The following is a 27383-nucleotide window of genomic DNA, read 5'->3' on the forward strand; positions in this document are numbered from 1 at the left end:
AGGAAGACCTTGAGCGAGGAGATCTAGGTCTTTTAGATGACTTTCTGGAAGAATCATCGCTGTCGGAATCAGAGACTGGGTTGTCTCTAGATTTAAGTTTTTGCAGCCACATTAATAATCTGCCCTCTCTGTCCTTCAGGGTGTTAGAAGACAAGGTGAGACATGCCTTGCAGTCCTGGGCAGAGGGGTCTGGGTAAAGGTAGCATACGCAGTTCTGAGGGTCTTCAGAGTGTAATCTCTTTTTCCCCACAGGTCTTGCAGGATCTGAACAAGCCTTTCTTTTCCTCATCAGACATGGTGGAGGCCTTATCAGCAATCAGTCAGAATTAGTTGTGAAGGGTATAACCTTGAATTTTTTCCAAAAGGTGTGAAGATCAGATCTCAGAGGAGAGTCCCTAGCATGACGTGTGGTAGAAAATCTGAGGATTTGGAACTTCTCTTATGAAGGTACTAAAGGGTGGTGTCACCTGATTGGTGGGCCCTGATGTTTGGGCCTTTTTTCTTAAAATAACTCTGATAGATTGCTAAACTGGGAGGCCTAAGGGCCTTTAGGTTTAAGCCTCTGTTAATACTACATAATTAAATGTACCAGGGCTCCCATCTCAACGACGGGGAATGATTCAAGCATGTGAATCTATGAAAGTTCCAATACTGGAGTAACACCAATGATGGTCTATGGAAGAGGTAGCTCGGGGGTTAGGTGCAATTTGAGGCTGACTGCAATCAGATACAAGTGGAATGGTCCTGGAGAAAATCTTGAACTCAAACAGTTTGAAGAAGTCTATACCGTCCTAACGCAAAAAGGGATTTTTGTCATTTTCTTTTTTAGAAGAAAAATCCTCCATGGGAACACCGCTTCTAAAACTGTAGTCGCCGGTGTGGAACCAAAGGTTGGATACTTAAAGCAGGGTGGGCACCCTGGTATTTAGGAGATTTCTCACAGAACATTTTTAAGTCCAAAAGCGGAAATGGACTTAGGGCCTTATCTAGATCTTAGCAGATGTGTTAGCCCGTCGCAATAGTGACGGATATCTCAACCGCCAATATCTAAATACCATAGAAAACAATGGTATTTCGGCAGACAGGATATCTGTCACCGTTGCAAAGGCGTAACCCCTCTGCCAAAATCTATATCAGGCCCTTAGTCTTTTTTCAGAAGTGAGGGAAGCCTTGACGGGCCAAGCTGACATTTAATCAAACTTAGTGAAACTGGTGGTTGGATACTTTTTCTCACATGTCCCAAGAAGCTCTTGAGTAAATGTTTCAAAGTTTCCAAGCTTTCTTCCGGTGACCAAACAACCAAAGGAGTACACTTCTATAGCCCTGTAGAACCTCAAGGAAGACACTTAGAGACTCTCAATATGTCAGCAAGAGGCAAAAGAGCAAGTCCAGGTCAACTGTCACTGTTAAGCTGGCCACTTCCAAGAAAAGGTCTCTTGCAGCTTGCTGTGTCCTCGTAGCCATATAGGAGATCAGCCGACTGACTCTTGGAGTTCACTACTTTGTCCTGGGTACAAAAAGGAAGAGGTCCAGTCCTTCAGGGCTCTTCTCAGCTCACAGGCACAAGGTTCAGTCCACTTATGATTTTCTGCAGGTCCAGTAAGTGTTCTGAGGTGGTGTCCTGGGGTGTGGAATTTACGCCTGGCACTAGCTAGTGGGTGAGGGTGACTCCTGGGCACTCTCTAATCAATTGGGTAAAAGTTCAAGGTGACAACCCTACCCACTTTTGCAGCTGTTCCTGTTTGCCCACCTGCAAACAATCCCACACTGTCCTCCCTCTCAAAATCCAAGATGAAAAAACTGGAGATGACAGCCCAAAAAGGTGTCACTTTGCAACACTCATTCTAAAAACAATTCAGTATTACATGTTCATCAAAATGTTTTAATCATAAGTAGCTCGTACTCAATCTTTAACAGTATTCAGCCTTGATGCAGTTAAAAGCTGTGTCTCTGTTGGTGCCATTAGTACCAAGTGAGGAAAGCAAACAAAAACCAAGAATTGAGAGTGACTGAGATGAATATGGCAGTTAGAGGGCTTGGCATGTTCCTGTCCTTCACCCTCCCCTAAGATTTCCAACCACAGTTCGGATAATTGTGAGCTTAAGAAGACTCATAACAACCGCAGACGGCTCCTATGGAGGCTGTGTGTTCCCCAATCTATGGCACTCGGGATGTTCTGTGGATGGTTCTAGAGATCAACCGCAGAAAGGTGGTCTACGACTAGCGCTCCCGCTTTTGTTTTTATTTCTTCATTTGACATTTCTATCTGTATTTATACATGTTCATTGTTTTGCTTAATTTATCCATTTTTATTTTAGGTTGTGAAAAAAATGAAGCTGATTCAGGTATATTTTCACATTTATCTATCTGATAAATATGCACTTTGATTTGAATGCCCTCCACGTTTCAGTGATATGGACACCTGCAGAAGATAAATCAATGCACTTATATGAAAATAAGGACATTTCATTATCAACCTTGTGCAGTATCTACTGCTGTTCAAGCCTCTGTAGTAAAAGTCCTTCCTTTTTTAACTCCTTTACCCATTAATCCACAAAGCTATTGGCCCGACACTCATGGAAGAGAGCATTAAGAATCACTCAAAAAGCCACCCAATTTATGTTTTATTCACATTTAAAAACACAGACAATAAATGGTTTTCTGTCTGTATTTGGTTGTAAAGATCAGTAAAAATTGAAAAAGGGATCCTGATCGTTGAGCGGTCTTCTACTATTCACAAGTGCAGGATGACCAGTCTGAGCTAAGCGCAAAAGGCAAGATGGATGAGTTTGCCCATAGTCATCTCACTGGCCGGAAGCCCAAGAGAAACGTCTGCTGTGGTGGTTCTTGGAGGAAGAGGAAGAGTAGGAGAAGTGGGAAATAAATATTTGTAATCAAATATAGTTTGTCCAGCGACAACGTGATTGCTTCACTGACACCAGGTGAAATGGAATGGCAGAACAGGAATATAGTCATGATTATCTACAGATTCTGTTTCCAAAACGGTTTTTTTTTTTTTTTTTGCCTAGGTGGTTAGCCTGGGGATGGTTCTTAAACAGTTTGACAGGGCCAAGACAGATAACATCTGGGCTCCCTTTCCCTTTCTGTCTTACCCAGAGCCTTTGAAGTTTCCTGAGTGCGAGGGTGTTGGGGGGGATGTAATATTTTAGTTTATTATGAATGTCAGAGCTATTCTATCGATCTGACAATGCACTTCACAAATGGCCTAGAGTGTTACTCCAGCCTCAACCGGTGACCACAACAGTTTCCTAAAAGTAGTGGCAGCTGACGTGAGTTTGCAACAGCACCTTTGGATCATGACAGCAGCATTCAGCACAGTTTGCAAATGGGAGAGTTTGCAATACTTAAATACACAGCTTCCTAAAGATTGTCTCAAGTGCAGGGCGGCTCTTTCAGGACTGGGTCATGGTATGATCTGGATTCCTGTTCCATTCCTCTCGGAAATGCCTGATGCAAGAGCCTGAGATGAAAGAGCAGCACTTTGCAGATCAATGCTCTCCTGAGCTGCGAGTGAAGACACAACTGGCCCCTCCTGCCGAGGGAGGTACTGCGCCAACCTCACTCCATTAATCTGTTTCCGGAATAACTGTATAGACCTCGTTGTGGGATGTGGGAGACAGAGTGAGAGAGAGAGCTACAGAAACAAAACAAAGGATGATTTATAAACTACTATGGGGCTCTGGCAACTAAAAAACAAGCGCCAGACAAACCAAAAGTGAAGAATCAAGGACATGACAATGCTCACTCCTCAAACCGCTGGTTCACGGTGTTCAAAGACTCTGCCATCCTTACATGTCCAACCAGAAGCTTGCACTGACTCACAAACATGCTTCTGCTGGACTGACATGACGGACTGACCGACACTCTCACTCCTGCCCATTCAATACCTGCTCTCTTTCTGCACAGACCACAGCCTTGCATGCCCCCAGGCCCCCGGCAGACCCCTGGCTTACCCGTTTATCCAGCTCATAAGGAGAGGCCTCGGTGCTCGGTAACAGATGGGTCACCGTGGCGATCAGTATCTGTGAAGAAGCAGATCCACTGAATGAGGATGAGAAGTACTCGCAGGTACTCTCCTTATTTGGCTGCGGAACGTTACCATATGCATCGTATGCCCTGGAGCAGACCCTGTTCTCATGAGTCAATCCCTCCTTCGAGCTGGCAGGTTGCCTCTATGTCCTCACTCCCCTACGCTGGCATTTTGCCTCTGTGCCCCTTCTTCCCCTGAGCTGGCACTCTGCCGCGGTGTCTTAGTCCCCGAGCTGGGGAGTTGGCAATTTCTGCCCATGGCCCATGCTCACCTGGCCTACAAGATGCTCACTAGCCTTGTGTCCTTCATGCCACTGGAACTGGCACTTTCCCCATGTGGTCCTATTCTCACAGAGCTGGTAATTCCCCCCCCCGCCCCTTAGTCCCTACTAAGTTGCTACTTTCCCTGTCTTTCCCTTATTCTCTAAGCGGTCACATTCTCCTGGTGTCCTCTGTGCTGCCACTTCTCTCTGTATCCCTCATGCCTTGCCAACAACTTCTCCTCGTATCTCCACTTGCCAAGCTGATGGTACCCACTGGTAGCCCATACTCCTCTAAGCTGGCATTATTCTTGTGCGATTTTATTGTTGTGCGTTGGCACAGCGAGCACTTCCTCTATCAGCATCTATGACAAGGAGCTGGGCATCAGCAGTGTACTCGTCTCTCCTCCCTACCCCTGAACCAAGAGCGGGTACTCTTTCCATCTGCTTCTGCAAACCTGAGCAACGAGCTGGCACTATTACTACAAGCCCTCTGTTACCCAGAGCTGGATGACGGTACATTCTCTGTATGCCTCGGTTACCCTGAGGTGGGTGACTGTACTTTCTCTGTATGACTCTGTTACCTTGAGCTGGATGACAATACTTTCTCTGTATGGCTCTGTTACCCTGAGCTGGATGACAATACTTTCTCTGTATGACTGTTATTCTGAGCTGGATGACGGTACTTTCTGTGTATGCCTCTGTTACCCTGAGCTGGATGACAATACTTTCTGTGTATGCCTCTGTTACCCTGAGCTGGATGACAGTACTTTCTCTGTATGCCTCTCTTACCCTGAGCTGGATGACAATACTTTCTCTTCTATTATCCCCTGAGCTGCATGATGGTACTTTCTCTGTATGCCTCTGTTACCCTGAGCTGGATGACAGTACTTTGTATGCCTCTCTTACCCTGAGCTGGATGACAGTACTTTCTCTGTATGCCTCTGTTATCCCCTGAGCTGGGTGACAGTACTTTCTCTGTATGCCTCTGTTACCCTTAGCTGGATGACGGTTCTTTCTCTGTATGCCTCTGTTACCCTGAGCTGGATGACAGTACTTTCTCTGTATAACTCTGTTACCCTGAGCTGCATGATGGTACTTTCTCTGTATGCCTCTGTTACCCTGAGCTGGATGACGGTAATTTCTCTGTATGCCTGTGTTATCCCCTGAGCTGGATGACGGTTCTTTCTCTGTATGCCTCTGTTACTCTGAGCTGGATGACAGTAATTTCACTGTATGACTGATACCCTGAGCTGGATGACGGTACTTTCTCTGTATGCCTCTCTTACCCTGAGCTGGATGATGGTACTTTCTCTGTATGCCTCTGTTACCCTGAGCTGGATGACTGTACTTTCTCTGTATGCCTCTGTTACCCTGAGCTGGGTGACAGTACTTTCTCTGTATGCCTCTGTGATCCCCTGAGCTGTGTGACGGTACTTTCTCTGTATGCCTCTGTTACCCTGTGCTGCATGACAGTAATTTCACTGTATGACTGATACCCTGAGCTGGATGACGGTTCTTTCTCCGTATGACTCTGTTACCCTTAGCTGGATGACGGTACTTTCTCTGTATGCCTCTCTTCCCCTGAGCTGGATGACGGTACTTTCTCTGTATGCCTCTGTTATCCCCTGAGCTGGATGACGGTACTTTCTCTGTATGCCTCTGTTACCCTTAGCTGGATGGCGGTACTTTCTCTGTATGCCTCTGTTATCCCCTGAGCTGGATGACGGTACTTTCTCTGTATGCCTCTGTTACCCTTAGCTGGATGACGGTACTTTCTCTGTATGCCTCTGTTATCCCCTGAGCTGGGTGACGGTACTTTCTCTGTATGCCTCTGTTACCCTGAGCTGGATGATGGTACTTTCTCTGTATGCCTCTGTTACCCTTAGCTGGATGACGGTACTTTCTCTGTATGCCTCTGTTATCCCCTGAGCTGGATGACGGTACTTTCTCTGTATGCCTCTGTTACCCTGAGCTGGATGATGGTACTTTCTCTGTATGCCTCTGTTACCCTGAGCTGGATGATGGTACTTTCTCTCTATGCCTCTGTTACTCTGAGCTGCATGACAGTAATTTCACTGTATGACTGATACCCTGAGCTGGATGACGGTACTTTCTCTGTATTCCTCTGTTATCCCCTGAGCTGGATGACAATATTTTCTATGTATGACTCTGTTACCCTGAGCTGGATGACGGTACTTTCTCTGTATGCCTCCGTTACCCTGAGCTGGATGACAGTATTTTCTCTGTATGCCTCTCTTACCCTGAGCTGGATGATGGTACTTTCTCTGTATGCCTCTGTTACCCTGAGCTGGATGACAGTACGTTCTCTGTATGCCTCTGTTACCCTGAGCTGGATGATGGTACTTTCTCTGTATGCCTCTGTTACCCTGAGCTGGATGACAATACTTCCACTATATGCCTCTGTTACCCTTAGCTGGATGACAGTACTTTCTCTGTATGTCTCTGTTACCCTGAGCTGGATGACAATACTTTCTCTGTATGCCTCTGTTACCCTGAGCTGAATGACAGTACTTTCTCTGTATGTGTCTGTTACTCTGAGCTGGATGACAGTAATTTCACTGTATGCCTGATGCCCAGAGCTGGATGACGGTACTTTAGCTGTATGACTCTGTTACCCAGAGCTGGATGACAAGACATTCTCTGTATGCCTCTGTTACCCTTAGCTGGATGACAGTACTTTCTCTGTATGACTCTGTTATTCTCAGCTGGATGACAATACTTTCTCTGTATGCCTCGGTTACCCTTCGCTGGATGACAGTACTTTTTCTGTATGACTCTGTTACCTTGAGCTGGATGACAGTACTTTCTCTGTATGCCCCTGTTACCCTGAACTGGATGACAGTACTTTCTCTGTATGACTGTTACCCTGAGCTGGATGACTGTACTTTCTCTGTATGACTCTGTTACCCTGAGCTGGATGACAGTACTTTCTCTGTATGCCTCGGTTACCCTGAGCTGGATGACAGTACTTTTTCTGTATGACTGTTATCCTCAGCTGTATGACAATACTTTCTCTGTATGCCTCTCTTACCCTTAGCTGGATGAAATACTTTCTGTGTATGTCTCTGTTACTCTGTGCTGCATGACAGTAATTTCACTGTATGACTGATACCCTGAGCTGGATGACGGTTCTTTCTCTGTCTGACTGTTACCCTGAGCTGGATGACTGTACTTTCTCTGTATGACTCTGTTACCCTGAGCTGGATGACAGTACTTTCTCTGTATGCCTCTGTTACCCTGAGCTGGGTGACAGTACTTTCTCTGTATGACTGTTATCCTCAGCTGGATGACAATACTTTCTCTGTATGCCTCTCTTACCCTGAGCTGGATGACAGTACTTTCTGTGTATGTCTCTGTTACTCTGTGCTGCATGACAGTAATTTCACTGTATGACTGATACCCTGAGCTGGATGACAGTTCTTTCTCTGTATGCCTATGTTACCCTAAGCTGGATGACTGTACTTTCTCTGTATGCCTCTGTTACCCTGAGCTGGATGACGGTACTTTGTCTGTATGCCTCTGTTACCCTGAGCTTGATGACGGTACTTTCTCTGTATGCCTCTGTTACCCTGAGCTGGATGATGGTACCTTCTCTGTATGACTCTGTTATTCTGAGCTGGATGATGGTACTTTCTCTGTATGACTCCCTTACTCTGAGCTGGATGACAGTACTTTCTCTGTATGACTCTGTTACCCTGAGCTGGATGACGGTACTTTCTCTGTATGCCTCTGTTATCCCCTGAGCTGGATGACGGTACTTTCTCTGTATGCCTCTGTTATCCCCTGAGCTGGGTGACTGTACTTTCTCTGTATGCCTCTCTTACCCTGAGCTGGATGACGGTACTTTCTCTGTATGCCTCTGTTACCCTGAGCTGGATGATGGTACTTTCTCTGTATGCCTCTGTTACCCTGAGCTGGATGATGGTACTTTCTCTCTATGCCTCTGTTACTCTGAGCTGCATGACAGTAATTTCACTGTATGACTGATACCCTGAGCTGGATGACAGTACTTTCTCTGTATTCCTCTGTTATCCCCTGAGCTGGATGACAATATTTTCTCTGTATGACTCTGTTATCCCCTGAGCTGGGTGACAATACTTTCTCTGTATGACTCTGTTACCCTGAGCTGGATGACGGTACTTTCTCTGTATGCCTCTGTTACCCTGAGCTGGATGACGGTATTTTCTCTGTATGCCTCTCTTACCCTGAGCTGGATGATGGTACTTTCTCTGTATGCCTCTGTTACCCTGAGCTGTATGACAGTACGTTCTCTGTATGCCTCTGTTACCCTGAGCTGGATGATGGTACTTTCTCTGTATGCCTCTGTTACCCTGAGCTGGATGACGGTACTTTCTCTGTATGCCTCTGTTACCCTGAGCTGGATGACAATACTTCCACTGTATGCCTCTGTTACCCTTAGCTGGATGACAGTACTTTCTCTGTATGTCTCTGTTACCCTGAGCTGGATGACAATACTTTCTCTGTATGCCTCTGTTACCCTGAGCTGAATGACAGTACTTTCTCTGTATGTGTCTGTTACTCTGAGCTGGATGACAGTAATTTCACTGTATGACTGATGCCCAGAGCTGGATGACGGTACTTTAGCTGTATGACTCTGTTACCCAGAGCTGGATGACAAGACATTCTCTGTATGCCTCTGTTACCCTTAGCTGGATGACAGTACTTTCTCTGTATGACTCTGTTATTCTCAGCTGGATGACAATACTTTCTCTGTATGCCTCGGTTACCCTTCGCTGGATGACAGTACTTTTTCTGTATGCCCCTGTTACCCTGAACTGGATGACAGTACTTTCTCTGTATGACTGTTACCCTGAGCTGGATGACTGTACTTTCTCTGTATGACTCTGTTACCCTGAGCTGGATGACAGTACTTTCTCTGTATGCCTCTGTTACCCTGAGCTGGATGACAGTACTTTCTCTGTATGACTGTTATCCTCAGCTGTATGACAATACTTTCTCTGAATGCCTCTCTTACCCTGAGATGGATGAAAGTACTTTCTGTGTATGTCTCTGTTACTCTGTGCTGCATGACAGTAATTTCACTGTATGACTGATACCCTGAGCTGGATGACGGTTCTTTCTCTGTATGACTGTTACCCTGAGCTGGATGACTGTACTTTCTCTGTATGACTCTGTTACCCTGAGCTGGATGACAATACTTTCTCTGTATGCCTCTGTTACCCTGAGCTGGGTGACAGTACTTTCTCTGTATGACTGTTATCCTCAGCTGGATGACAATACTTTCTCTGTATGCCTCTCTTACCCTGAGCTGGATGACAGTACTTTCTGTGTATGTCTCTGTTACTCTGTGCTGCATGACAGTAATTTCACTGTATGACTGATACCCTGAGCTGGATGACAGTTCTTTCTCTGTATGCCTATGTTACCCTGAGCTGGATGACTGTACTTTCTCTGTATGCCTCTGTTACCCTGAGCTGGATGACGGTACTTTCTCTGTATGCCTCTGTTATTCCCTGAGCTGGATGACTGTACTTTCTCTGTATGACTCTGTTACCTTGAGCTGGATGACAATACTTTCTCTGTATGCCTCTGTTACCCTGAGCTGGATGACAATACTTTCTCTGTATGCCTCTGTTACCCTGAGCTGGATGACAGTACTTTCTCTGTATGGCTCTGTTACCCTGAGCTGAATGACAGTACTTTCTCTGTATGCCTCTGTTACCCTGAGCTGGATGATGGTACTTTCTCTGTATGACTCCCTTACTCTGAGCTGGATGACAGTACTTTCTCTGTATGACTCTGTTACCCTGAGCTGGATGACAGTACTTTCTCTGTATGCCTCTGTTATCCCCTGAGCTGGATGACTGTACTTTCTCTGTATGACTCTGTTACCTTGAGCTGGATGACCATACTTTCTCTGTATGCCTCTGTTACCCTGAGCTGGATGACAATACTTTCTCTGTATGCCTCTGTTACCCTGAGCTGGATGATGGTACTTTCTCTGTATGACTCCCTTACTCTGAGCTGGATGACAGTACTTTCTCTGTATGACTCTGTTACCCTGAGCTGGATGACGGTACTTTCTCTGTATGCCTCTGTTATCCCCTGAGCTGGATGACTGTACTTTCTCTGTATGACTCTGTTACCTTGAGCTGGATGACAATACTTTCTCTGTATGCCTCTGTTACCCTGAGCTGAATGATGGTACTTTCTCTGTATGCCTCTGTTACCCTGAGCTGGATGATGGTACTTTCTCTGTATGACTCCCTTACTCTGAGCTGGATGACAGTACTTTCTCTGTATGACTCTGTTACCCTGAGCTGGATGACGGTACTTTCTCTGTATGCCTCTGTTATCCCCTGAGCTGGATGACTGTACTTTCTCTGTATGACTCTGTTACCTTGAGCTGGATGACAATACTTTCTCTGTATGCCTCTGTTACCCTGAGCTGGATGACAATACTTTCTCTGTATGCCTCTGTTACCCTGAGCTGGATGACAGTACTTTCTCTGTATGGCTCTGTTACCCTGAGCTGAATGACAGTACTTTCTCTGTATGCCTCTGTTACCCTGAGCTGGATGACTGTACTTTCTCTGTATGCCTCTGTTACCCAGAGCTGGATGACGGTACTTTCTCTGTATGCCTCTGTTACCCTGAACTGGATGACAGTACTTTCTCTGTATGCCTCTGTTACCCTGAGCTGGATGACTGTACTTTCTCTGTATGACTCTGTTACCCTGAGCTGCATGACAGTAATTTCACTGTATGACTGATACCCTGAGCTGGATGACTGTACTTTCTCTGTATGCCTCTGTCACCCTGAGCTAGAAGCTGGCAGTGTCCCAGTCAGCCCTATAGTGCCCCGAACTGACAGCTGGTACATTATCCACATGCACCCACAGCCTCGCCCCATTCCCTCTCTCTACCTCCCCCACCTCCCAGTGTGTCCTGTCCACCGGTGACCGCTTGTTGAGATATGGACACATGCTCAGACGTACCTCAATGATCTTCAGCGGCAGGTCAGGCTGGTAGAGCTGCAGCTGGTCTACATAGGTGATTAGTGTGCCGAGGACACTGCAAGCCACATGTGCTACCATTTTATTGGGAAACTGAAAGGAGGACAGAAGACAAATCAGGTTTACGAAAAATATCAATGAAAAGAGGGTAGAAAAAAGAAATCAATGAACACCTTGGATAAGTACAGCAAAGATTACAATATCTGCATTCGGACATGGTACCACAGTGAACAAACCATCACAAACCGCCATCCTTGGTGCTCTCTCAGACTAACCTGTGATGCACAGAAGAGCTTCTGTTCCTGCTCTAATACCTCTAGAGCCTTGCCATCCAGCTCATCTATGAACTACTAAAAAAGTGACCGGGGGTAGCTCTTCAGATATGTATTGGCTGGGGTGGAAAGAAAATAACTGCCATCAGCACGCCAGGGTGGGGCCACCAAAGGTCCCGTGATGTCATATGCAGCGCTCACAACACTGACGACGGACGTGGTGCCGACAGGGCACGGAAGGGGGTACTGCTCAAAGAAAATCTCCGGATCCAGACTGACGCCTGGGGGAAATTCTAAGGTAAGGAATCTGCAACTAGAAGTCATTATCAGATGTGAAGAAACAGGCATGCACATGAACGCGCCAGACAAAACATGCACAATACCCCAGACCACATGATCCGCAAACAGAGAGAATGGCAGACCCTGTACTTCGACACACTGCTGCTTCTCTCACCACAGATCCACTCACAACGAAGAGGAATGATTTAAGATTTAATGATTAAGGAATGATTTTATCCCAGATGATCCAACATTGGAGGACATGGCAGTACACATCATCCGATCATTACGTGCTCTGTAACAATTCATGTGACGTGAACTCGTTCCAGGTTTTCATATAACCATGTAATGCTATTTCTGCCAGTGAATCTCTTGTCTGCCACACAGTACACCAAGTCTCAAACCTACTGTTAGGCTACAATCCTCCCTCTAACCAGTGAACCGAATATAAAAGCTGCCACCACCCTATGGCTCTTGGTGACAAGAATGTGCTGTGATACACTCCCCCAAAAGGTTACGTGGCTGTCTCCTTACCCCCGGACAGCTCCGGCGTTTCAAATCCCAGATGCAGACCTTCAGCCTACATCATGTAACCCAACATTAAGGCTGTGAAAATACTGATCAACAGAAAACACCAGGAAGGTACAAAACACACCTTCAGAAGGAATGCAAGAATAGCCACAAAACCAAAGACAGCTAATGCATTTACGATAATACATATTTTATTTAAACTACTATATAACATTACTTTGGTCTCTAGTTCCTGAATCTCCCTAGATATAGAAACTTCAAACTATCCACTGACAATGGAGGAGGAATTACTCAACACTAGTTATGCAGTATGGGCCTTTTTGAGTCATAAGCCTACTTGTTCTGCCAACTGCGGTCAGGATCCCAGAAAGTCCTCTACTGATGGAGAGGCCTTTTGAGCGGGAGAGCTAGCAGCACAGTAGAATGTGTGGAATCACACGCACTTAGCCATATTCTGGACACGGATAAAGTTATCTTTACTTCAGGCTCATCTACACAGAATCAAGCTGGGGCTATGTCACAGATGACTGTATCGGGATGGATTGCCCCATCTAATGATGCCATTTCTAAAGGTTCAGTGGGAAAGGTACTTTACAGAATCAAGGGTATTCACTTAAGTCATTCATGTTGTCACAATTCTTTGTTTTTTCGAAAGAGCTGTTCGCTATGAAAAAACAGACTTGGGTTTAAACCTGTGGTCAGAACCCTTACAATCGTCCCCAAAGTAACATCCATGGAGAAGGCATCTTGGCAACCACTTGCTGTATAAGCAGTATCTAGTGACAACTGAACTCATGCATTAGCAAAAAAGTTAAATTCATCCACAAATGCCTTCGTTTTTCCTTGTACACCTCAGGAAAGTAGATCTTCGCACCTGTTTCCAAGGCATCCTTGTCAACTTGTCAAGGTCGTTTTTGGACTCCAAAACTAGACCGAGAAGGAGGGCGGTTACTTGATTTATGGCTCAAGAACTTTCTTCAATCTGGTGTTCACCAGCTTTGTCAACTCATGATGTTTTATAGAGCATACTGTTACCTTCGGTGTCCTGGCGCTAATACTAGAACAAAACTAAAATGGTGTTCTTCTGAGTGTGGTAGCGCCTAGATATCTGAGGGCCTCGAGGCCGAAAGAATCACTAGGGCTCTGGGTTGTTATCGCTACTGACCCTTCCCCTTAAGTCTCAGAGTATTTTAAGGCGTCTGTTGCTTTTTTCAGGGTAACATGACCTCAGAAACGTATTTTTGTAAACACATGGACTTGTCAAACTGTTTCAGTCTCTGTAACTTGAAATGGCATTTAGTAGCGCGTGCAGTCAACTGTGCATTATCAGTTGAACGTTCGGGCTCGTATTTGCAGAAAACACTCCCCGAGTCAACCAAACAGCCAGTCACAGCCCCAACAGCAAGGCACAAGCGGCCAAGCCTCTCTAGGTCTGGATGACAACGCAACAGTCGTAACCTATTTTTAACAACTGTTTAGAATATACAAAGAGGGCTTTGGCTTCGCCAGCGCAGTACTCCATCACCTTGTGTTACTGACCTCTTGACACAGTATTTACCATCCAATGAAGGGCTTGCATCGCAATGCAAATTTCGCACGAAGTACCACTGTAGGAAGTTGGCTCAGTATAAACTATCTCAAAGTGAGAGATAGTGTGCACAGAGTCCAAGGGTTCCCCTTAGAGGTTGATAGTGGCAAAATTAGATCATTCTAATGCTCTATTTTGTGGTAGCGTTGTCGAGCAGTAGGCTTATCGGAGGGTAGTGTTAAGCATTTGCTGTACACACCCAGGCAATAAAATGAGAACACACACTCAATGACTTACTTCAGGCCAATATGTTTTTATATAGAAAAACATTATTTTTAAAATTTATTTTAGAACCACAAGATTCAGAATTCAAGTAAGTACATAAATTGTAAGGTACTTGACATAGGTAAATATGGAACTTTCAATTAAAACAGTAATGTACACAGTTTTGGCAAGAGTGGCAATAAGCTATTTTAACAGTGGACATAGTGCAAAAATCAACAGTTCCTGGGGTAGGTAAGTATTAGTTAGTTTCTCTGGTAAGTAAAGCACTTACAAGTTCAGTCTCTGGGGCATAGGCAGCCCACCGTTGGGGGTTCAAGTTAACCCCAAACACCCAGCAACACAGGGCCGGTCAGATGCAGAGGTCAAGGTAGAGCCCAAATAGCGTAGGCTCCTATGGAGAACAGGGGTGCTCCGGTTCCAGTCTGCTAGCAGGTACGTACCTGCGTTCGGGAGAGCAGACCAGGGGGTGTTGTAGAGCACTGGGGGGGAGGGGGGGGGTGTCACAAACAGGCACACAAAATACACCCTCAGATGCACAGGGGCGGCTGGGAGCAGTGTGCAATGTAGGTGTCGGGTTGCAGATAGAAATCAATGGAGAGACCTGGGGGTCACTCTGGCGATGCAGGCAGGGCACTGGGGGGATTCTCGGGCCAGCTGACTGGGCAAGGATGAGGGCCGCCTGCTGGTCACTCCTGCACCGGTAGTTGGTTTCTTTCGGGCCTGGGGGGTGCAGGTGCAGTGCTTGTCCAGGTATTGGGTTCCTTTGTTACCAGGCAGTCGCGGTCATGGGGGACCGCTGGAGCCACTGGGGAGGTCCAGGGGAGTCAACACAGGGTCCACATCATTGGAGTCACCTGGGGGTCCTCTCTGCGGTGTTGGTTCTCCTGAACTCGAGCCGGGGGTGTTGGGTGCAGAGTGTGAAGACTCACGCTTCCGGGGTGAGGCGAGAGTCTCTTTAAAGTTGGTTTCTTGTTGCTGTTTCTGGACAGAGCCACTGTTCTCAGGAGGTTCTTGGTCCTTTAGGTGCAGGTCAGTCCTGTGAGTCCTCAGAGGTCACTGGTCCCGCTGGATGCGTCGCTATGCAGGTTCTTTGAGTCTGGAGACAGGCCAGTAGGGCTGGGGCCAAGTCAGTTGTCATCTCAGTCGTCTCTGCAAGGCTTTCAGGTCAGCAGTCCTTCTTTCTTCAGGCTGCAGGAATCTGATTTCCTGGGTTCAGGGTCGCCCCTAAATACTCAATTTAGGGGTGTGTTTAGGTCTGGGGGCAGTAGCCAATCGCTACTGTCCTTGAAGGTGCTACACCCTCTTTGTGCCTCCCCCCTGAGGGGAGGGGGGCACATCCCTATTCCTATTGGGGGAATCCTCCAAAACAAGATGGGAGGATTTCTAAAGGCAGGGGTCACCTCAGCTCAGGACACTTCAGGGGCTTGTCCTGACTGATGGGTGACTCCTACTTGTTTTTCTCATTACCTCCTGTGGACTTGCCGCCAAAAGTGGGGGCTGTGTCCGGAGGGGTGGGCATCTCCACTAGCTGGGATGCCCTGGGGCGCTGAAACACCAGGCTAGAGTTTTTGAGGCTCACCGTCAGGCGTTACAGTTCCTGCAGGGGGAGGTGAGAAGCACCTCCACCCGGTGCAGACTTTGTTCCTGGCCACAGAGTGACAAAGGCACTCTCCCCATGTGGCTAGAAACTCGTCTGATTGTAGCAGGCTGGCAGGTACTGGTCAGCCTAACAGTAGGAATTGGACTGGTATACAGGGGGCATCTCTAAGATGACCTCTGTGTGTATTTTTCAATAAATCCCACACTGGCATCAGTGTGGATTTATTGTGCTGAGATGTTTGATATCAAACTTCTCAGATTTCAGTGTAGCCATTATGGTGCTGTGGAGTTCGTGTTTGACAGACTTCCAGACCATATACGCCTGTGAAATAAATTTACGAGTCTCTTCTTGTAAGAGGCTGACTTTGTACAAGATAGAATACAAGGATTCGGATTATGCTTCAAGATAGCATTTTATTGGCTGCAGCGGTCAAACAAAAAAACACTTTACCACACTATACATGCGTCACAATTTCCAGACGCCTTCAAGCAAACATTTCCTAAAGCACCTTTAAAGCACAAGAACAGGATGTTCCAACACAGAGATAATATTTCTAGAACACATCTACAAAGTTTCACATCTGCAACAAATGAAATTAAACAGGTGATAAAGGCATACAATTTTATTCGTAGCATAGAGCAAATGAACAAAATGGAGCCCTCACGCCAAGTTAAGAAATCCATTTTTCACACTCCTTATCGCTACCCTGCACTTACAATGTCTAAGATTTGGCTTAGACACTGTAGGGGCATAGTGCTCATGCAGCTGTGCCGTCACCTGTGGTATAGTGCACCCTGCCTTAGGGCTGTTAGGCCTGCTAGAGGGGTGACTTACCTATGCCACAGGCAGTGGGTTGTGGGCATGGCACCCTGAGGAGAGTGCCATGTCGACTTGGTCATTTTCTTCCCACCAGCACACACAAGCTGTGAGGCAGTGTGCATGTGCTGAGAGAGGGGTCCCCAGGGTGGCATAAGACATGCTGCAGCCCTTAGAGACCTTCCCTGGCATCAGGACCCTTGGTACCAGGGGTACCAGTTATAATACATGCTGCAGCCCTTCAAGACCTTCCCTGGCCACGGGGCCCTTGGTACCAGGGGTACCAGTTACAAGTTGCTTATCTGTGTGTCAGGGCTGTGGCAATTGTGGGAACAAAGGTACAGTTTAGGGAAAGAACACTGGTGCTAGGGCCTGGTTAGCAGGATCCCAGCACACTTTCAATCATAACTGGCATCAACGAAAGGCAAAAAGTTAGCGGGTAACAATGCCATGAGAGGCATTTTCCTACACAGACCGATTGGCTTTACTAATGCTTATTATTTCCATAATTTCAGAGTTGTTTGCAGAAAACACACACAAGCCTGACACAGAGTCTCATCATGGTGTTGCTAAAGACACCTACATCCAAAAACCGAAAAACTACAAAAACAGATTTTAAAAAAATCCAAAGAGTTTATGTTTTTTCCTATGAGTTTGTGCTGGGGTTTGAATTTCCCGGTCAGGGAAAATAACAGGTCACCAAGTGTTTCTAGATTCACTTTTTTTTCCCCTACGTGCTTCCAAGCCCGGTGGTTGTAAGAATAATCTGAAGATGGAGTCTGCATCAAGGGGTTTTATGGCCTTGAGGTCTACGTCTTAGAGAGCATTTGATAACACACCAGCAGACGACAAACATTTCAGATTCGTACAAAAAGAAATCATTCTGAGACGAACTGCACATACATCTCCTGAATAAACAGCACCACACTGTGTACCAGACAAAGCAACAAAGATATGCTGGAGAGTCAGTAGAGAAAAACACTGCCCGTAGAAGTCTTGTGGTTAAATCTGCCTTGCAGAGAAGCAATAGATGTTCCATACATAGACCATCAATAGTCGGGTAAAGGCGTTGTGCACCAAATGAACGACTATGTGTCGAACCTCCCACCTGCTGCTCGTGTACGGACTCGACTCATTGCCTTGTCTACAACAACCTTTTTACACCACCAACCAATGACCAGAACTTCTGAATGAGCCACTCACCTTCAAGGAGACACAAATGACATTCAGGGCTTCCTTGATCTGGGGATGCCCGGACCCCTGTACCAGCTCCTCACAGAGCCAGATGCCCAGGTTACAGAGGGCGACACAGCTGCAGAAAGAGAAGAAATTAGATCAATACACCACTGTGGGCTCTGGATACTCAAAGGGCCACATGGGAGGAACCAAAAGTGATGAATCCAGGACAGAGTACAATGTTCTCTCCTCAAACTACCTGTTCACAGAGCTAAAAGAATGCCGTCACCCCTACATAAACTACCAAAGGTTTCCACTTTAGTGGCTGACTTACAAACATACTTTGAACTGAGAACCGCAGAGACAAGTGACACAAAGTGCCCCACTGCTGCTACAAAATGCATTTGGGTGGTTCACCATCGTGATCAAGAACTCATTAACGCCAATTCACGAACTACCCAGCAGATAATGTGCGGCAATCCTTGTGTAATCACTGCTTAACCTACCGTGCAGGTCCAGACGGCTCCTCCCTGGCACAGCTCAACAGAGTTTTGACGATTAACTCCTAAAAGGAAAGAGAAAAAAACAGCACCTTCAGTGATGAGCATGACCCGCTAATAGGATGCTAAAGACGAAGAGTAAAGGGCAGGACTTTAGCTGAGTTTACAGAAGCGCAGAAGAAGTGTACAGGATACGAGGGATGGGCGAAAGGACAGAGGGCTGCATCTTCACCAACGCTTACTCATTTCCACTATTTAAATGTCTTGTCCCCGTACTGCAACTGGGTAAGGTACTGCCGGGGCCTAACCCATCAACTCAGACCACGGTTGATCCTTAATGACTTCCATGCACTGCTCACACACACTACTATTAGCTCTCAAAGTAGTAATCCACATAGTAAACACTGGGGCACAAACCAAATGATCCCAAGAGGGAAACATCCTGAACAATGTGTTGTAAGAAGGGGGTGCGGGATAGTATTTTTCTTTAGGGTTCAGGGTGGGTGGGGGTCTGGGTAGGTTAGGTATTAGGGGTGGAGGTTGTTTTGGGCCTTATGGTATGATAGAACCATGCATGCCATTTCCACACGTCTTTAGTAGGCATGCTTTTACAACAAAATTTGTTGCATGCGTAGTAAAGGCATGCATGGAAACAATGCGGTTATGGTTCCGACCGCGTTGTTAAGGCAAGCATTGTTTGTGCATATGTGGTTCCATCATGCAACCATCCCAAGACAGCAGGTTTGTTTTTGTCCTTTTATTTAACCTCCTTTAGTCGACAGGTGCTTGGCACATTGGATTGACAGTTCGTCCTTCGCATCACTGTAGAATTCTCAGCGCACTCTGCATCTCACCAAGGATTATTAGGACCACAGAGAGGCTGCAGGGTGGTTTTACAAGATCATGGAACTCACACCTCACGTGCAATAACTTATTAGTTACTTTTTAGCAGTTTTATAGAGCGCGTGAGCACCAAGAGGTACCACTGAGACATAGAGAGTAACAAAAGGGACATGAATTTAACATGTGAACAAAGAAAGGGATCAACGAGGGGAGGATTGGGGCAAGAACAGAGGGATTGGGAGAAGACAGATGGGGATGGAACTACCAAAGTGGAGGAGGAGGAGCGCAAGAAAGAGCTGCAGTAACTGGGAAGGAGAGGGGTTTCTTCTCGTATGTTCATTCATAAAAGTCCTTAAAGCATTGCCACTTCTCCAAAAGTGTTGCAAGACTAGAATACAAGCCTCCCTTATTTTGAGGCTTGATTATTGTAATTTGATCCATTTAGGACTAACTCAAACAGTTGGCTCAACTGCAGGCAATTAAAAATGTGGCTGCCTGCCTTCTTTTGTGAGTTAATAAGTTTGAACCTATCTCCAATCATCTCCGGCTTCTTCGATGGTTCCCAGCCAACAAGAGATGCAAGTTTAAAGAGCTTTGTTTTTGCTTTGAGGCCTCGATCGATCAAGGCCATAAGTACACTGCGGTCATGTTTTTAAGCTGTATTCATGTGCACATTTTGAGATCTTCTTCCTGCATAAAGATCCTGCAAATTAATAAGAATAGATCGTGAGGGAGCTCCTTTTAATTTCTTACGTGTGGGTTGTGGAACAGACTGCTTCTCTCACTTGGGACAATTCCCTCTTATGTGGTCTGTAGGAAGCTGGCTCTGTATATACCTTATCAAAATCAGATATAGTGGGCACAGAGTCCAGGGGTTCACCAAGACGATTGACAGGCAATAATAGATGATACTAATGCTCTCTTTTTGTAATAGTGTGGTCGAGCAGTCAGACTTATCAGAGAGTAGTGTAAAGCATTTGTTCTGCACACACAGTCAAGAAATGAGGCACACACTCAACGACTAACTCCAGGCCTATTGTTTTATATAGCAAAATAATATTTTGTTGCTTTATTTCTAGAACCGGAAGCTTTTTGTTGCAGGTAAGTACAGTTGTCAGCAGGTATCAAGTATATGTATCAAACATACTTTGGTTGGTTTTACGGACAAAGCAGTTTACAGTTAACACTTTTTAATTTCAAAAGTTGACTGCAATTTTTCACAGGAGTCAATGGAGTCCTGGGGGGTAAAAGTGTTAGCATAGTTAACAGGGAAGTACACAACTTACAATTCCAGTCCTCAGGTTTAGGATGTCCAGTGGCCAAAGTTTAGGCTGACCCCAAAAGAGCACCGCCAGCAACACGGCGCTGGGTGGGTGCAGAGGTCAAAGTTGGCGTTGGGTTTACAACGTAACCCTATGAGAACTGGGGGTGATCAGTAAAAAACAGACTGCAGGTAAGCACCTGCCGTTCCAGGACACAGGCCTGGGAGGTCTGGATTAGCACCGGGGCCACAGGTTCACACCAAACACACCCTCAGCGGCACAGGGGCGGCCGGATGCAGGGTGCAAAAATAGAGCTGGGTGCCCAATGCTTTCAAACGGGGGTCTCCAGGGGTCACAAAAGATGCTGCAGGCCGGATCCAGGGGGTCGGTTCCCGGGAAACCAAAGCCTGGACAGGTAGGGGAGGTGCCTGCTGGATGTTGCTGGACCATCGGTCAGATTCCTCAAAGCCAGGGGGCTGCAGGTGCAGGGGTCTCCTTGGGCATCAGGTATCTTTGTCGGATCCGGTCACGGTCAGGGAAGTCCTCTAGATTCAGACTGCAGGAGTCATTGTGTTGGCCAGGAGGGGTCAACCCAGAATGGACTTGAGATTGGAAACAATGGGACACCTGGATTCGGGCTGAGGGAGTTGGTGCAGAGTGGGCAGGGCTCACGGATCCGGTGCAGTTCTGGAGTCCTTTTTGGAGGTTTCTTCTGGACAGGGCCGCTGTCCTCAGGAGTTCTTGGTCCTCTGCTGGGCAGGCAGTCCTCTCTGGGTTTGTAGAGGTTGCTGGTCCTGCAGGATCTGTCGCCTTCCTGGAGCAGGGGTCTTTGAAGCTGCAGATAGGCCTGTCGGGCTGGGGCCAAGTCAGTTGTCGTCTGGAGTCTTCACTGCTGGGGTCGGCTTGGCAGTCCTCCTTTCTTCTTGAGGTCACCAGGAATCTGGTGAGTAAGGTTCAGGGGTGTCCCAAGGGCATTACAGGGGTCAGAGGGCAGTAGCCAATGGCTACTGTCCCTAAGGGTGGCTACCCCTTCCTGTGTCCACTCCCTATGGGGGGGGGGGCACATTCCTATCTATTGGTCCCTTGCCTCCAAACTAAGATGGAGGATTCTGCAAGGAGGGTGTCACTTCAGCTCTGGACACCTTGGTGGTGGTCCCATCTGAAGTGGTCACTCCTTGTTTTTCCTAATTTTCCCGCCAGACCTGCTGCCACAAGTGGGGCTTGGTCCGGGAGCAAGGCATCTCCACTAGTTAGAGTGCCCTGGGGCACTGTAACAGGAGGCCTGAGCCTCTGAGGCTCACCGCCAAGTGTTACAGTTCCTGCAGGGGGGGAGGTGTGAAGCACCTCCCCCCAGGGCAGGCTTTGTGTCCGACACCAGAGAGCACAAAGGCTCTCATCCCCTAGGGTCAGAAACTTGTCAGTTAGTGGCAGGTTGGCATAGACCGGTCAGCCCTACATTAGAGGGTGGGGTACCAAGGGCATCTCTAAGGTGCCATGTGTGTGCATTGTACAATAAATCCAACACAGGCATCAGTGTGGGTTTATTGTGCTGAGAAATGTGACACCAAACTTCCCAGTATTCAGTGTAGCCATTATGGAGCTGTGGAGTTCGTTTTGACAAACTCCCAACCCATGTACTTAATATGGCCACACTGTACTTACAGTGTCTAAGAATGGACTTAGACACTGTAGGGGCATAATACTCATGCAGCTATGCCCTCACCTGTGGTATAGTACACCCTGCCTTGGGGCTGTAAGGCCTGCTAGAGGTGTGACTTACCTATGCCACAGGCAGTGGTTAGTGGGCATGGCACCCTGAGAGGGATGCCAAGTTTACTTTACCTTTTTTTTTGCAAAGGCAGTGTGCATCTGCTTGGTGAGGGGTCCCATAGGGTGGCACAATACATGCTGTAGCCGTTAGGGACCCTCCCTGTTCACAGGGCCCTTGGTACCACTGGTACCTTTAACAAGGGACTTAGCTGTTTGCCATTTCTCCTTCTCTGCAGGATGCCTTCATATCACCCTATTTTCTGCCTGGAGATGTGTTCATCTACAAGCATGAAGCTAAGCTGCACAACACAGAGTCCGTGCTAAACAGCATCGCAGTGTAAGTGGTCACTTAAGCACCATCTGCCAAAACCATTCCAATGTGACCCAGTAAGCACCTCATCATTTTTTTGCAGAATGATTACCCTTTCTAGCTCTTCATGTACAGCACAGAACTGTGTCCCAAAGGTAGTCCTAGTTTTAGAAATAATCAGCGAGTCAATTTCTTTGGGTCAGAGGTTTACGGAAACCTACAGTAACAATTAATGTATTTTATCACTGACGTCCTGGGTCATAGCACTGTTGAAAGCCAACTGAATGATCAAATACTCCCTTTCTGTGCTTGACTTTTGGGGTGGTGGGGCTGAGCAGTCAAATGATCTCTTGAGGATGGCGATGCGTTGTTACAAGTGGAGCTAAGTTTATTTTAAAGATAAGTAAAACAGTTATGTAGTTGACACCAAACACAGATTACTGTAACCGGAGTGTGCATCTCATGCCAGGGAGCCATATTCCAGAGTTTCCAAGAGCTGTTACAGAGGTATGCAACACCACCAAATGAACACGGGGAAAGACAGGATGAAGAAGGCTCACCATTACCACTGGAACCTAACCGCGATCCATACGTCGTCCTGTTGTGTTGCTTTTCCTGGACAGGTGACCGGGTGACCTTGTGGCTCTTCTGCACTCTCCTTTGAGGCTGTCCCAGGCAGGTCCTTGCAGCTGCAGTCCCTGCACCTCGATGCAGAAAAGAGGTTAGCTCCTCGGTGCAGGCAAGTCCTTCCAGGCGCGGGCCCTGCTCTTCGATGCAGGAGAGAGTCTAGCTCCTCTCCCAGGCAGACTCCTCCAGCCGTGGGCCCTGCTCCTCGATGCAGGAGACGGTCTAGCTCCTCGATGCAAGCCGGTCCTTCCAGGCGCGGGCCCTGCTCCTCGATGCAGGAGAGAGTCTAGCTCCTCTCCCAGGCAGACTCCTCCAGCCGTGGGCCCTGCTCCTCGATGCAGGAGACGGTCTAGCTCCTCGATGCAAGCCGGTCCTTCCAGGCGCAGGCCCTGCTCCTCGATGCGTGAGAGAGTCTATCTCCTCTCCCAGGCAGACTCTTCCAGCCGCAGGTCCTGCTCCTCCATGCGGGAGAGAGTCTAGCTCCTCGATGCAAGCCGGTCCTTCCAGGCACGGGCCCTGCTCCTCGATGCGTGAGAGAGTCTATCTCCTCTCCCAGGCAGGTCCTTCCAGCCGCAGGCCGTGCTCCTCGATGTGTGCAAGCGCCTAGTCTGTGCAAGCGCCTAGCTCCTCAATGCAGGTACAACCTTCCAGCCGTGGGCCCTTCTCTGCAATGCAGGAGAGAGTCTAGTTTCTCTCCCAGGCTGGTCCTTCCAGCCACGGGCCCTGCTCCTCGATGTGTGCAAGCGCCTAGCTCCTCAATGCAGGTACAACCTTCCAGCCGTGGGCCCTGCTCCTCGACAGGGTGAGAGTCTAAGTCCTCTCCCAGGCAGGTCCTTCCAGCCACGGGCCCTGCTCGATGCAGGATAGAGTCTAGCTCCTCTCCCAGAGAATTCCTTCCAGCTGCGGGCCCTGCTCCTCGATGCCAAAGAGAGTGTAGCTCCTCGATGCAGGCAGGTCCTCCCAGACGCGGGCCCTGCTCCTCGATGCAGGTGAGAGTGTAGCTCCTTTCCCAGGCAGGTCTCTTCTCCTCAAGCTTCTCTGACTTTATACCTTGTCCTTACAGGACAGAGGCAAGGGCAGCAGTACTCCCTCTCTCAATTTTGTTAGGTTCCTATCTGAATAGTAATGTGACTTTGGCTGTTGGGTCATAAGGTGACCAAGCGCGAGGGCAGTAAGTAGCCTCCTCTGCATGCGTGTGCACTCAGAGGTGCTGCAGTCTTTAAGAGTTCGGTGCCTGTCCAGTCCTGGATGGCATGCTTTCTGCATGATCACTTTATGCACCAGTAAAACAGCTCTAATGCATCTCCCAAGACTACTTGGGGACTAATAAACAATGAACAATTTGGAAAGGGGTACTGGTCATAAATCAGCAGAAGTGTCAGTAAGAACATGTGCTGTTTCAAAGGACCGCCCTGTACATACAGGGTAGTGCACACAAAGCTTCTTTCCCCAACCTGCCAACCTTCAGCTAGAATGGGGCGAGAGGTGTGCCTGCAGGCTGAAATATCCATCAGGGCAACATCCACGTTTACAGAAAGGATGCAGAGTCCCAGGGACTCTCCCAGCTCAGCTTCGCAAAGTGAAACAAGCACGTCCCAGACATCATGAAAGTCACACAACCCCGGGCATGTGAGACTGCCCAGATCTGCCATATACTATAGCCGGTAGGCAATCCGCCCTGGGACACAGGAGACAAAAAAGCCTGTACTCCAGACTTGAGATTAAGAATCCACCACTGTCAGTCTCTGCTTGTGTAGAGAGGGGAATAGAGAGTCTAAGAATAAATAAGGGGGCACCCCTCCACATCAGAGCAGAGCTCTTCTGCCTCAGTCAGTTTAAAGAAAAAAAAGAGCATAGTGGGCTCATGTGACAGTCCAGGTTCTCACAGCCATGCAGTGGACCTTTGTCCCAACATACTCCAAATCAAAGATGAAATAAGAAGCTGCCCTCCCAGCACATGATCACAAACAGTATCCCGCGGCTCATGGTGGTTCATGCTAAACAATAGCAGCATATCCTTACATGAGCACATGCACTATAGAGACACCAGACAGAGGCGCGCTCTGCAGACAGTGACATGTGGAGAGGCCAGACAGTCACACACACTTACCTTGACATCACTAAACTGAGACACCGCGATGTCGGACACGTTGGGGTGGAGGGATGGGAGCGCTTTGTACAGGTTGGGGAAGCAGACCAGAGATCCCAGCAGGACCTGAGCTTCCACACGTGGGGCCTGCTTAAAAAAAAAAGTGGAGAAACATGATTAATTCATAGCGTGACCCTGGCTGAAAGGGTCACTGTTCGCACAGAAACATGCAGCATAGGGGAAACCCTTCACATCATTCACCTATTAACTCAAGGCTCACTGGCCAGCCCAGTCTCAAAACAGGTAGACTTTGTGAACGAACAAATTACTACCCCTTGGTAACACTCTTTCTGGTGGATACTCTTGTTTAAACCACAGAAACATCACCTTTGGAATATCTGTGGGACTTAGTTTGGATTTAGGAGATTTTTACAGTAATCCTCCAGAGTTCCGGTTGGCAGCGCTGGGGGGCTCTTCTGATGGACACATCCAACTGCAGATTTCTCACTTTTACAAGAATACCACCGCAGTATCTTCGGATGGTGGGGTGTTGGAGAAGTGGTCTCAGTCTAGGAGCTCTTGCAGGACAGAGTGGGTAAAGTGGCCCTCGGCTCGCATCTGTCTGTGAAGGGAGTAGTGCTTTGTGGACATGTGCACAGGCACCCACACAGCAGCCTGGCAGATGTCCAGATCTGGCACTTCCCCGTGCAGCTGCCATTATAGTGGGCTTAGCCCTCATGCAACGAGCTTGCAGGCCTCAGGGAAGTGTCTATTGGCCGGCACACAAGATTGTTGATGCAGAGGACTGAGAGCTGATCACCCGCAGAGTATTCCTTCATACTCCTGATGTAGAAATTCAAATCTCTTTTTGGTAAGCTGATGGGAGCCCCTTTCTCTTTTCAAAAGTGAGGTGCCGCAAAAAATGTTGGCAGAGTGATAGATCGGTCAATATGAAAAGGAGTGACAATTTTAGGCAAGAACGCTGAGCCCAGATCCTCAGCACTAATTTGTCTGGGAGGAAGGTGGCGCAGGAAGGCTGCAGGGAGAGAGCCTGAGGTTCATTTAGTGCTAAGTACCTGCCCTAACCCCAGACCGATGCACATCCCTGATGCCATGCCCCGGTGCCAATGAAAACCCTCACTACATGCAGGATTAGAGGAAGGCATAGTGATCACAGACCAAGCATCAATAAACAACAGTTTTCCGATTGCTACATTCTTTGCACAGCACCTTGTTCTCACCGGCACTTCAGTTCGAGTGATCCCATGAAGGATACCGGTCAGGTCCATGAGCCGCTCAGTCTGTAAAGTCACTTCATCCAGTGTGCTCATCTCACTGTTGTGCATTCATGTGCAGTACTCACATACTTTTACTGGATGTATAAACTACATGTATGTAATGTGTTCAATTAATAACTGCAAACACAGCTCATTTTTTGTCTCTTATTTTATCATGTATGCCTTCTATTCATTCTGTTTCTCTCTCCTTAACAATTTTCATTTTTTCCTACCAATCATACAACGTACAGTCTTGCCAAAGCCTCAGCCCTGCTTATCAAAATGGTGCATTGGCTGCTTTTGGTGTCATACTCCACAAAATGTTTTATTTTGAACTATCAATGTAAAATTGTGAAACTCACCAATTGTAAGAATAGAAAATTCACCAACAACTAGAGAAGAATATTTCTATGAAGTTCAAAGAACAATACTGATTGTTGTCAAAAGTGTCTTTAATTATAGGACTTGACTACCCTACACCCTTGTTCATGTTGCTAAACTGTGTTTTATGGGATTGGAGGCACGATAGGGTGCTCTGGAGCGCAAGTAACTTATAGCTTTGTCCAAGGGACACAGGTCCTGGGAATCCACCCCCTTCTCTATAGGGAGGCGCAGAAAAGAGGAAGAAGTGATCACACTCACATTAAGCGAGGATGAGGCAGCCACCCTGCCGGCTGCAACGATGAAGTCGATGATGAGGATGGTGGCTCCAGGCAGACCCAGCGAAAAGAACTGGGGCGAGCAGTGTTTGATGATTGTGTTCACAATATCCTGAGGAAAGACAAGCGACAGGGTAGAATGTCAGATATATAGTGCCAAGAGTCAAGGAACCTGTGGTGGTGTGACACGCAGCACAATGAAAGCAAGGGGAGTCCAGACTCAAACT

The 27383-nt window shown here is 47.4% G+C and overlaps 1 protein-coding gene across 7 annotated transcripts in view; it reads right to left on the reverse strand.

The window, feature by feature from the left end:
• The window catches only part of RALGAPA1 (Ral GTPase activating protein catalytic subunit alpha 1), a 623631-nt gene that overhangs the window by 285765 nt on the left and 310483 nt on the right, over positions 1-27383 (reverse strand). For all 7 annotated transcript variants that reach the window (XM_069209127.1, XM_069209123.1, XM_069209128.1 and 4 more), the window contains 6 exons: positions 27140-27268; positions 25242-25367; positions 18326-18384; positions 17847-17955; positions 11315-11425; positions 3975-4043 (listed from right to left, as the gene is read on the reverse strand). In XM_069209127.1, the coding sequence (XP_069065228.1) occupies positions 3975-4043; positions 11315-11425; positions 17847-17955; positions 18326-18384; positions 25242-25367; positions 27140-27268 (603 nt within the window). The remainder of the gene's footprint in view (positions 1-3974; positions 4044-11314; positions 11426-17846; positions 17956-18325; positions 18385-25241; positions 25368-27139; positions 27269-27383) is intronic.

This window comes from Pleurodeles waltl, chromosome 9, assembly GCF_031143425.1.
Source record: "Pleurodeles waltl isolate 20211129_DDA chromosome 9, aPleWal1.hap1.20221129, whole genome shotgun sequence".
Lineage (NCBI taxonomy): Eukaryota > Metazoa > Chordata > Amphibia > Caudata > Salamandridae > Pleurodeles > Pleurodeles waltl.